This window comes from Megascapheus bottae, chromosome 1, assembly GCF_031878675.1.
Source record: "Megascapheus bottae isolate mThoBot1 chromosome 1, mThoBot2.hap1, whole genome shotgun sequence".
Taxonomy (NCBI): Eukaryota; Metazoa; Chordata; class Mammalia; order Rodentia; family Geomyidae; genus Megascapheus; species Megascapheus bottae.
Window position 1 is genome coordinate 98,817,807 of NC_143509.1, and position 12,847 is coordinate 98,830,653.

The window sequence follows — 12,847 nt, forward strand, 5'->3', positions numbered from 1 at the left end:
CTGAAAGGCTGGAGAGACGTAGAACTCGGAATGCTAAGTACTCTATGCCTTAAACTGCACTGCTCTGACCATGCAGCAGAGGCCCATCAGGAAGACAATTATTGCTTGGCCAACTCCTCCACATTTTTGCTTTTGGACTAATAGCTATCAGGACATAGGCAGATGGGGGTGAAGAGGGCCATGAAGAGAGGGTTGCTAAATTGCTTCACAGAATAAATGACTAGGGATTTGGGGTTGAGTATGAACTCGCTGAGGAGAGACTAGAGATCTAAGTGCACCTATATGTGTAAGAGCCAGCACACAACACCAAGGAAACTGATGGAGCCTGCTGTCCAGATTAGCTGCACACATTTCATAAGCATCTGCCATGCTGTGAAGGCCCTGAGTCCTGTTTGTCCAGTGGTTCTCTCGCTTTATACCCGTATGTTGTTTGAATAGATCAATATATCCACACCACTCTCAAGAAATATATATAAATGACGTTTCAAATATCACTTTGAGATGAATTAGAATTCAAGGAGTCTTAACCTTCTTGACACTACGAGCCCTTGTTAGTGTGATCATGTTTTTAATGTGAAACATAAAATACCTAAGATCTCAAGGAATGTATGTATATTTGTAACAAATTGTATCAGTATATTACATTACATTACACAGTATCAAATATTAAAAAGAAATGCAAGCTGCCGTAACTTTTGATAACGATGTTAAATAAAGCTGAGAGGCAGGTCTAAAAATCACTGAAATTTCCAAGGGATGAGCATGAATGACATTTTGAGACGTTTACATCTATACTGAAATAGAAAAATACTCCATGATCTTTTAAAACTTGCAGACCAAATACACATGTGATAATTATTATTGCCATTTAGTTCCTACATTTGTAGATGTACTAAGTTTCACTTTGAGGCTCATGAATATAAACATGATGATTTTCTTCCCTAGGCCTCTTGGGGGTAAAGAATTTTAAATATCCTTTATGGACTTTATTTTAGCGCCTTTTGAGAATTAGGTGGCCCAGCGCACTTTGTTTCTATAATCTTAATAACAGGATCAACGCTTTTCGGGGGAGGGACTGGTTTCTGTGTATACTCTAGGCACAAAATCTACACCGTGTTCTCTGCTGACTCACTTCTGTGCATAACCTACCTATTTGAGGCAGTTTCATAATCCCTTGTTACTTCTGTGATTTCAGGACCTGCTCAGTTTACAATGGTTTCACAATCATTCCTTCCAGTCTGATGAAAGGGAACTTGAACAAAGCCCCTCAAAGTTCTCTGATGGGTGAAAGATTCAGTTTTATCTGTTCCGAGACTTGCTACCTGAGTTTATGGCACTGGACAGGCACTTAACGCAAGAATAAAAAGCATGAAAGGCAAGAAGAATTTAGCTAGAGGCAGAAAAACTACAACTGATAGTTTGTAAGCTTGGAGTTTCTATTGAAACATGAGCCAGTTTGACTCTGGGAAAAATTCAACTTCCTGGTTTAAAAGCAGGCGTAGGAAAACAGCTTTACACTGGACATATATCCAGTGCTTCTGGACTTACCCAACAGGATTTTTTTCAGAGGTAATGAAGTATAAATGCTCCAGAGACCCACAGACTACAATACTTCAAAAACTGCTGAACTTTTTGAGGAGAAATGAATATGTCCCAAGCCCCAAATCTTTACCAAATGAGTGAAGTCTATCTCTTCACTCATTTTCGTACACTGCCAAAAACAAAAAAAAAAATCTAAAACTGTCTCATTTCCTAACTACACACTTACATTGCATTTAGACCTAGTATTTTATTCACTCCATTATTATAGAAATCCATGTGGTCAGACCATAAGCTAAGTGTATTCTTTCTCACATAAGGAACTGTCAAAGTTAAGAAAAATAAATTTCTCACTTGATACCGGATTCTGTAATTTCATTTCTATTTTATTTCTTTAGACAGGGTCTCAATATGTAGTGAGAACTTGAAGTTTTCCTGCCTCGGCTTCTGAATGCTGGGATTACAATCACATAATTGGCTTTTGAGCCCAGCACCAGTGGCTCATTCCTACAATCCTAGCTACTCAAGAGGTTAAGATCTGAGGATTGCAGTTTAAAGCCAGACCAGGCAGAAAAGTCTCCATTAAACTTTTATCTCTAACACTCAAAAAAACAAAATGGAGGGGCTGGGAGTTTGGCCTAGTGGTGGAGTGCTTGCTGAGCATGCACGAAGACCTGGGTTCGATTCCTTGGTGCCACATACATAGAAAAAGCTGGAAGTGGTACTGTGGCTCAAGTGGTAGAGTGCTAGCCTTGAGAAACTAAAAGCCCAAGGACAATGCTTAGGCCCTGAGTTCAAGCCCCACAACTGGAAAAAAAAATGGAGGTGAGGCGGTGGTGAAATGTGGTATAGTTCTAGCTCTGAGCAAAAGAGCGCAGAGACAGCAGCCAGGCCCTATGACCAGCCACAGCAACAACAAAACAAAAATGGGTTCTGAATAACTTTTTGCCTAGGCTGATCTGGAACTGTGATTTGCTCCCTCCTCCCCCGCATCCTCCTTCCAAGTAGCTGGGATTATAGGTGTGAGCCACTAGCCTCTACAAATGTTCTAAGCATTTGAATGTTTCTCTTCGCAACAGTCGCAGTTAAGCATTTTGTTTATAGGAAGATAATTTCAACTCTTCCATGCTGCTGTACTTAATGTATTCTGGATGAAGAAATCAGGTAGCAGATTAGATTTAATTAACTATAAAACCATTGACTCTGAGAATTCAAATTCATCTTTGTGGAAAGCACACTTGGGGAGGCAGACTCAATGCCATTGTTCTTAGCTGGAGGAGAACTTTCTCTTTTGTTTTTTGGGCTTTGTTCTGCTTTGATTAACAACTAAATACATGAGGTATCAGGGAAATGAATAGAGAAGTTAACTGATGAATGAACTTTAAAATCATCTGATCCAAGAGGATTAGATCACCAAGTTCTCGGCCCTCATAGCCAATCGAACTCATGGGCTTCCAGGACTGTGCACAGGTGAAACAAGGTTCTCACCCGGTAGCTCCTTGCCTCAGCTTTGATCTCTTTCTGGGTCAACTGGGTTGGACCCAACCAATACAAAGAAAACCAGGAATGTTATTCTAGCCTTGTACAGCACAATCATGGGCTTTTTTCTTTTCTCTACGTGTACTGAACCAATCAATAAATGCAAACATTTAACTTCAAGTTAAAAATATGTCAAATTATGAATAGCAATTAACAACTTACAAAATAACTTCAAGTTAAAAACAACAATTTTGCAAAATGTAGCCATACCAAATGTGAGCTTATGAAGTGTAGGTAAGGATCTTCACTGTAATTAAAAGTATTGACTGGTGGGCAATTCATACCTGTAATCTGAGCTACTCAGGAGGCTGAGATTTAAGGATCAAAATTCAAAGTCAGCCCTGGCTGATGGTAGACTCTCCAGCTACCCACCAAAAAGCCAGAAGTGGAACTATAGCTCAAATGATAGAGTGCCAGCCTTGAGCACAAAAGCTCAGGGACAGTGCTCAGGCCTTGAGTTTAAGCCTCACACAATAAAATTATTGATGACATATAGTATGGGATACCATATTGTGATATACAATATCATGGAGCAGGCTAGCTAGATTTCCTCCAATGCAGAATTAAACATCAGGTTAGGAACTGGGTTTCTTTATGCTTTCTTTTACTTTCTCCTCCTTCTTCTCCTCCCCCTCCTCCCTCCTCTTCTCCTCCCCCCTCCTCTTCCTTCATTCTATTAAGTGTACAAAGGAGTTGCCATTTAACAAAGCAGTTTATGAATATAATATATCTTGATCAATGTCACTCCTTTCAACCCCCTCCTCCTCCTCCTCCCACACCTCCTATGCCTCCTTTTACTTCTGCTCTCTATGGCTCTGAGAGTGACAGGGACATCATATTGCTGAGACTGCAGGCATCGTTTCTAGAATGCCACTGGCTAAGTGAGACAAGGGATCATAGCCCAGCTCTCCATTGCTCTTCTAGTTCTTATTATGAGCTTGTCACAAGGTAATAGCGCTGTTCTCCAGGTCAATACTAATGACCTCTCACTGTTAAGGTAACACACAATGTGTATTTGTATGTGTGATCCACCTATTATCTGATTTGACACTCACAATGACAATGATCCCATTAGAATCTCCACTGATCCTGATGAAAATTGGAATCACTACAAGACAGGGCAAGGATTCAAATCATGCAGTCTGAGGGGAGAAAGGACGAATTTTGTCACGATGGCCATTTGTGTCAGATCCAAGACATGTTATTATTGACTTGAAGGGTTCTATGGACTTGTTTCTGACCTTCCTGGTCCCCCAATTGGCCTGCTGTGCACAGTGCTCACCCTGTGAAGCCTTAGGCATGCTAGGTAAACACATAGCCACTGAGCTACATTGCCCAGTCCTGATATCAAGATCCTGGTAACTGAAATACAATTTAGTAAAGTAACTGAGTCTGAAGTCGTTGTAGGTTCAGAAGGACTAGCTGATTGACCAAGAACCAGCACAAGAATGACTTTTGTGTGGCCATAAATGTATCCTTGGATGCCAATGTTTTAGACACATAGCCTGTCCTCAGAACTCTTTAGAAAGGAACAGGTCCTCTTTACAGAGAATATCTGTATGGAAGTGAATTTATTCATCCTGGGAAAACAACGAACATCCATTGTTTACAAATCCTTAAAGGGCTTTCTTTATAATCTCAGAATTACACTTTCGCCATTTCTCACCACATTTGGTAGGAGAGCTCTATAATTACCAAAAGTGATTTAATTATCAGCAGTTTTTTGCCTCTTGTCACCCATCCATGACATTCTCACCTCTACTTAATTCTCCTCTGGTGTTTAAATAGCTAATCTAGTGCTGGTGGCCCAGTTAAGGATATGCAGATAGCCTCATGACTTCATAACAACCTTCACAATACTGTTTATTTGGTTATTTCCTTTTGTGTTCCTTAACTCGAACTGACTTAGCCCTTGCTAATAATTAAAAGCCTTTGCAAAAGTTAACTCGTCACTGAAGCCAGCAAATAAGAATTTGTCTTGTGACATTAACTTGTCCCTCACAGTATGAAACCAACTGTGAGCTGGGGCTCTGTGGCTTATACCTGTAATCATGGCAATTCAGGAGACTGAGATCAAAGGATCATGGTTTGAAGCCAACCCAGGCAGGAAAGTCTGTGAGACTCTTACTTCCAATTCATCACCAAAAAGCCAGAGGTAAAGCTGTGGCCCATGTGGTAGAGCACTAGTCTTTTGCTAAAAGAGCCCAGGGACAGCTCCCAGACCCTCAGTTCAAGCCTTGGGGCTGGCACCAAAACAAAAATACGATCAAACAAACAAACAATTTAAAAAAATGAGTTCAGAGGGATACGTATGCATATAACAGCATAGTACATCATTCATTCAATAGTTTTTAAAGATGTTACTAAGTGATTTGTGGGTAGTAGCATCTGTAGTGTGGACAAAGTGGATAGAGAATGTTTCGTGTCCCAGGCAGGGCATTGAGGAATGGCTGCAGATTCCATGGTATTCAGAATAAGCTTGCAACTTAAAGCTTATGAATATTTTCCCCCTAGAATTTTTTTTGCCTAAATATTTCTGAGCTTTAGGGGGTGATTAGTAACTGCAATCATGAAAATTTAAGCTGAGCGGAGGGAGCATAACTGTAGCAAATGAGGCCAGAAAGCGACTGGCATCTTCGACTTTTGGAGGACTGCACACTTTGCAAGTGAGGACCTGACACTCTCAGGCATCTCAGGCACTTCAGACCCCTGAGGGTCACACTTGGGGCCATGGGTGGAACATAGGTGCTGGAAGGGCCTGGAAACAGTGTGTATCCATGAGAAGGCAACTATCATGAACCAGCAACAGGAATGGATAGCCACGAGAGACCGGAAAGAGATGGGCTCTTGGATGCATTGCATTTATGTTTCATGCCGCCTAACGCAACTGCCAAATGATTGTGGAAACTCTGAGTAATATTCTATCCCTTCCTCCTCAACCCCAACCCACTTTGGTACTGCTGGGTTGAACCCAAAGCACTCTACTTCTTAAGCCATGACCCCTAGTCTTGTTTTATTTTATAAGGAACCCAGAGCCAAGTGCTCAGTATTGTGTAGCAGTGACATCTACATAAAACTTACAATAGCTAAAATTAATTTTGCTTAACTGAAATGTTACCATGAAAGTCTGTATTTAAAGTACTTTGGTCAAGTGTGTTTTCATACCTTCCAGTCCTCTGGAGTTTGAAACAGAGGGAATCCCTTGAGATCAGGAGTTTCAAACCAGCCATGAAAACATGAAGCCTACATTTGAACTTAATACTTGAACTAGAATCACTAGGATTACAGGCATATGCTACCATGCCTAGCCTTTTATTCACTTTTAAATAGACATTGTTTAGTGACATAAAATCAAAATATTGTAAAATATAAACATTTTAAATTGCTTAATAAAACTATCATTTATGCCACGCCCCCATGGCTCATAAGCTTAGTCAGGAGGCTGAGATCTGAAGGCCAAGACTGGAAGACATCCAGGGCAGATAAATCTGACAGGCTCCTCTCCAATGGGACCAGCAAAAAGCTGGCAGTAGAAGCGTTACTTAAGTGGTAGAGCACTATCCTTAAGTGAAACTGCTATTCTACTTCCAGGTTGACTGTCGTTTGTTTTTGTTTGTTTTTAGCTTCCACTTATGAGAAAGAACATGTGCGTGTGTGTGTGTGTGTGTGTGTGTGTGTATGTATGTCTTCATTTAACACAGTTAACACAGTGCCCTCCAGTTCTATCCATTTTGCTCTAAAACACAGGATTTCCATTAATTTTATGGCTGAATAGTGTAATGTACATTTTCCTTATTCGTTCATCAGTTGATGAATCTTAACTTTTGTGATTTAACTAAACTGCTGCATTCCAACATGTGGATATCTCTTTGCTATGCTGATTTCATTCCCTTTGGACATTAATCATATAGTAGATCTATTTGTACTGTTCTTGAGGAACTAATATTCTGGTCTCCACAATGTCTGTAGTAATATACATTTTCACCAGTAATGTATACGAGTTAATTTTCCCCCATTTCATCGCCAGCATTATTTATTTTTCGAATTCTAACTCTAGTGAGGTTTTTTTTTTACTCTTATCTTTCAGTAGTTATAGGAAGTTGGAGTTTCAGTTCATTAAATCAGTTTATAAGAACATTGCATCTTGATCAATGTCACACCATCCATCCTTCTCAATGTATTTTGGTTTACCTTCCTTTGATGGCTGGTGGTCCTGAGAATTTTGTTCATATATTTGTTGGCTATTTGCATTTCTTTGGAGAATTGTCTATTCAGGTCACTTGTCCATTTTTTTTAAGTTGAATTACTCCTTTTATGCTGCCAAGTTTTTCACTTTCATATATGTTCTGGATCTTAACCCATTTGTGAGATGAGCAGGTCACCATAGTTTATTCTGTAGATTCTCTTTGTTCTCTTGGTTACTTCTTGGTAGGGCAGAGACATTTTAGTCTGATACAATGTCACCTGTCACTTTTCCCTTTTGTTCCTTGTGTCTGGAGAATCCTATTGAAAAATCACTACTTGTACCAGCATCTTGAAGTGTTTCCCATAGTGGTTTTTTTTCCTAGTACTTTTCATTCTTATATTTGGGTCTTTCATGCATTTTGAGTTGACATTTTTGTACAGGTGAGAGACGGGGAGAGGCTAAGTTTCCAGGTCGGCCTGTGGGTATCCCGTGTCCCAGCATCATTTGCTGAAGAAGCTGTCCCTTCCCCAGTGGGTGCTTCTGGGCCTTTGTCAAGGTGTGATTCGCTGTAGCTGTGGGGTTTGTTCTGGCTCTCCCTGCCGTTGTGGTTATTATGGCTCAAAGTGAGGAATTGTGACATCTACAGCTTTGTTTTTTTTCTTTTCCCCCCTCAAGATTGCTTTTGTCTTTTGTCTTTTTTTCTTGTTTTTCAAGTTATGTGAGGATACACTTTGATTTGGTGATAGGGAGTGCAGTGAACTCCCTCGATGGTATGAGTATTTCAACAGTATTGATTCTCCAATCTAAGGCTATGGGGACTCTTTTCCCCTTGCAGTGTCTTCTTGTCACTATATTGTGATGAATTGTCCCTTAGTTCTGCATTAAACGTGTTGTTGGTGGGATGCTGGAAGCTCACACCTGTAATCCTAGCTATTCAGGGGGCTGAAATTTGAGGATCACAGTTCTAAGCAATCCCTGACAGGAAAGGCTTTGAGACTTATTTCCAATTCATGACCAAAGAGCCAGAAGCGGCGCTGCATCTCAAGTGGTGGAGTGCTCGCCTTGAACGCAAAATCTCAGGGACAGAACCCAGGCTCCGAGTTGAAACCTCGGGAGATGTACAAAAAGAAGAATTAAAACAGAGAAGGCAGGGAGCCTGATGTCCCCAATCTTCCTCCTGGGGGTTTATTTGTGTCCTGGCTGTTATACAAGAGGCACAAGGGCGCAGGGTGACCATCTATGTCTCCGAGTGGAGCTTGAAGGCTTCGCTTCTGGGCAGAATGGAAATTAGGTGTTGAGTGTTGAGTGGCCCCTTCCATGTGAGTGAGTGTGTGAGTGAGTGTGTGTGACTGTGTGTCTGTGTGTGAGTATGTGTGTGTGACTGTGTGTGTGACTGCGTGAGTGTGTGTCTGAGTGTGTGTGTGTGAGTGCGTGTGTGTCTCTATGTGTGACTGTGTGTGTCTGTGTGTGTGAGTGTGTGTGTCTGTGTACGTGAGTGTGTGACTGTGTGTGACTGTGTGTGTGTCTGTGTGAGTGTGTGACTGTGTGTGTCTGTGTATGAGCGTGTGTGAGTGAGTGTGTGTGTCTGTGTGTGAGTGTGTGTGACTGTGTGTGAGTATGTGTGTGTGACTGTGTGTGTGTGACTGCGTGAGTGTGTGTCTGAGTGTGTGTGACTGTGTGTGTGAGTGAGTGTGTGTCTGTGTGTGAGTGTGTGTGAGTGTGTTTCTGTCTGTGTGTGTGTGTGACTGTGTGTCTGTGTGTGAGTATGTGTGTGTGACTGTGTGTGTGTGTGACTGCATGAGTGTGTGTCTGAGTGTGTGTGTGACTGTGTGTCTGTGTGAGTGAGTGTGTGTGTGTGTCTGTATGTGTGACTGTGTGTGTCTGTGTGTGAGTGTGTGAGTGAGTGTGTGACTGTGTGGGTCTGTGTGAGTGTGTGTGTCTGTCTGTGTACGTGAGTGTGTGACTGTGTGTGACTGTGTGTGACTGTGTGTGTGTCTGTGTGTGAGCGTGTGTGTGTGACTGTGTGTCTGTGTGTGAGACTGTGTGTGTGACTGCGTGAGTGTGTGTCTGAGTGTGTGTGTGACTGTGTGTCTGTCTGTGTGAGTGAGTGTGTGTGTGAGTGTGTGTGTCTGTCTGTATGTGTGACTGTGTGTGTCTGTGTGTGTGTGTGAGTGAATGTGTGACTGTGTGGGTCTGTGTGAATGTGTGTGTCTGTCTGTACGTGAGTGTGTGACTGTGTGTGACTGTGTGTGACTGTGTGTGTGTCTGTGTGTGAGCGTGTGTGTGTGTGTGTGTGTGTGTGAGTGTGTGTTGGGGGATGTTGTTGATTTAAAGGGCTCTGGAACTTGAAGCTGTTCCTCGAGGCCAGTAAAACCAGTCTTCTCATTACAATGCGCTGGAGCCTCAGAAAGGCCACCATTGGCCAGGTTCCCGGGCCACCCGCGCAGGGGCGGAGGGGACAGGACTGGCCCCGCCCAGCCCTCGGGATGGAGTTGGCCGGGCGCACTTCTGGACGGCCGGCCGGGGGACGGGCAGGGGCGCCGGGAGTTCTCCAGCCTCCACCCGCGAGCGCGTCCGCGCCGGGGTCCGGGCGTCCGCGCCGGGGTCTAGACGGGCGCGGTTCGGAGGCCTGGTCGGCCGAGGAAGACTCCCAGACCTGCTCCTGCGCCAAGCGCGTCTTGGGCTGATTCGATTCCGCCTGGCGGGGCATAAAACGGTCGCCGGAGAGGAGAGCCCGGCGCGGGGCGGCCCGGAGGGGACGCGGGGGCCCCAGCGCCCGGTGTCTCTCCCGGCGCCGGCCAGCCCCTGCGCGGCGCCCCGCACAGGACAGGACAGGGAACTCAAGTCTCCCTCCCGTGGGGGCGCGATCGGTGGCCATGACCGAAGCCGCGGAGGCCGGCGGGGGCGCTTCGGGCCCCCAGGGGCTGCCCGACGGCCCGGTGATTCCGGCGGAGGGACCCGAGGGGCCCAGTGAGCCTGTGGCCCAGGAGGAGGCGACGGGGCGCGCGGCGATGGCCCCGGGGGCCGAGGGGGAGGGCGCCGGAGTCGAGGGAGAGGAGGGGGGAGGGGGTGGAGGGCCAGGACCGGGTGCCGGCAATGGCCCTGGGACAGAGGTGCAGGGCGTGGGCGCAGGGGCGCAGGGGGGCGAGGCGCAGGGGGGCGCAGGGGCTCAGGGGGGCGAGGCGCAGGGCAGCGAGGCGCAGGGGGGCGCAGGAGTGCAGGGGGCCGAGGCGCAGGGGGGCGAGGCGCAGGGGGGCGGAGGGGCGCAGGGCGGCGAGGCGCAGGGCGGCGAGGCGCAGGGGGGCGCAGGAGTGCAGGGGGCCGAGGCGCAGGGGGGCGAGGCGCAGGGGGGAGCAGGGGCGCAGGGCGGCGAGGCGCAGGGGGGCGAGGCGCAGGAGGGCGACCAGGAGGACGGCGAGGTCAGCACTCCCAGCTGGGCTGCAGGAGCAGCCCTCGAGGCGCTGCCGGAGGAGGCAGAGCCTCAGCTGGAGATGCCCGGGATCCATGTGGAGGCTCAGGCAGCCGTGGGGCCAGGCGTGGACGCCCAGGGAGCCGCGGGGCCCGGCGTGGACGCGGGCGCACAGGCGGCGGCTGGAAGGGCGCACGGGGCGGAGGGTGCGCCCCGAGGTGGGGAGGACCCCAGTCCGCAGCCTCAATGCGAGGTCCTAGTGGACACAGAGCCTGGGTCTGGGGAGCCCCACCCGGGAGAGTTTGCGGGGGTCCCCGCGGCGGCCCCCGGGACGGAGGAGGAGTCGGGGGAACCCCGGGCAGACCCGGGCGGGGAGAAGGGGGACCGGGGAGGGGCTGCCGAGGAGGCCGAGGAGAAGCCTGAACCGGGGGAGCAAGGCCCAGAGGGGCCCACGGCGGAGTCCCCCGGAACCAGCCCCGATGGGGAGGCCGGGGGCGCCCCGCTCAGCAACCACTTGGCGGAGTTGCCCAGCGCGGAGGGCGGCGGGTCTGCGCCGGTGAACGGCGGTGGAGAGGCCGGCGAGGGATCGGAGCACGACATCACCCTGTTCGTCAAGGTACAGGACGCGCGCGCCCTCGGTCCACGCCCTCCGTCGGGGCGCAGGAAGGGCGCGCCGGGGCCCCACGCGAGGGGAGGCGGGGCCGAGGTGTTAAGAAGTTTCTGGAGCGCTTGCTGGGGAAGGTCTTGATCCTCTGAAAGCCTGGAGGTTGGGGTGAGGCCGAGAGTTCCCTGTGGAGCCGGCAGTTCACTGTCCTTTGTCCTGAAAATCCTGCCGGGCCTTCCCAGCGGAAGAGTCAAAAGCTGCGTGTCCTGTTGGGGTACAAATCATTTCTGCCAAAGGAAGTTTTCTAATATTTGAGGGGGGAGGGAGGTGGGGAGGGAGGGAGGGAGGGAGGGAGGGAGGGAGGGAGGGAGGGAGGGAGAGAGAGAGAGAGAGAGAGAGAGAGAGAGAGAGAGAGAGAGAGAGAGAGAGAGAGAGAGAGAGAGAGAGAGATTCAACAGGTAGGTTCAATGTGAGAATACCCAGGTTGCAAACCTCAGAGGCCCAGATCTGGCCAGTGTTTTTAGTGCCAAGAAACCATTCTGTTTTGGTGGAACTGAAAATAATACACTTGAGTCTGAGTGAATGTGGGATCTTACTTATCTATCACCATGTTTCTCGGCCATTGTGCCATTGAGTGTGGAAGATACAGTGTACTAAAGGCTTGAGCTTCCTCTACCTAGTGTCATATTTCTGTTCCTAAGTTAGAAAGACAGCATTTATTTATTTATTTATCTGGGGGTCATTGGGCTTGAATGCTGGGTCTGGGTGTTGTCCCTGAGCTCTTCAGCTCAAGGCTACTGCCCTACCCTTGAGCCACAATTCCACTTCCTGTTTTCTAGTGATTAATTGGAGATAAGAGTCTCATCCTCTTTAGTGCCCAGGCTAGCTTTAAACTTCTATTCTCAGATCTCAGCCTCCTGTGTAGCTAGGATTACAGGCGTGAGCCACCCTGCCTGGCTTCGAATTTATTTGTGAAAGCCCCTGCTGGCATTGAGACTTGAACACAGGGCCTGGCACACTGTTTCTAAGTTTTTTTTGCTGGTCCTGGGGCTTGAACTCAGGACCTGGGCACTGTCTTTGAGCTTTCTCAAGGCTAGTGCTCTACCATGTGAGCCACAGCACCACTTCCAGCTTTTTTCTGTGCATGTGGTACTGGGGACTCAAACCCAGGGCCTCATGAATGCTAGGCAAGCACTCTACCATAAGGCCATACTCCTGATCCACCTCTTAGCTTTTTTCACTCTTTTTTCGCTGGCAGTTCCTCTGCCAGCTTTTTGATGGTTCATTGGAAATAAGCATCTCATAAGCTTTTCTTGCCCAGACTGATATTGAACTGTGATCCTCAGGTCTCAGCCTTCTGAATAGTTACCATGACAGGCAATAGCCTCTCTAGCGCCTAGCCACAATGAAGTTTTGAGTTTAAATGGCAATTGTGCAAGGTATCCCAAATACACAGGCAAAGTCTAGGAGCTACTTAACACCAAGAGCCCTTTCTTTTTTTTTATTGTAATTAGTAAAAGGGTTACATGATATTTGCCAGATAGAAGGTGCATTAATTCACATACATTGA

The 12,847-nt window shown here is 47.1% G+C and overlaps 1 protein-coding gene across 1 annotated transcript in view; it reads left to right on the forward strand.

Moving 5' to 3' along the window:
* Window positions 1-9,775: 9,775 nt before the first annotated feature.
* Clic6 (CLIC family member 6) overlaps window positions 9,776-12,847 on the forward strand; it is a 39,421-nt gene continuing 36,349 nt past the window's right edge. The window contains exon 1 of the mRNA XM_090331364.1: window positions 9,776-11,289. Coding sequence (XP_090187490.1) covers window positions 10,141-11,289 — 1,149 coding nt within the window. The 5' untranslated portion in view covers window positions 9,776-10,140. The remainder of the gene's footprint in view (window positions 11,290-12,847) is intronic.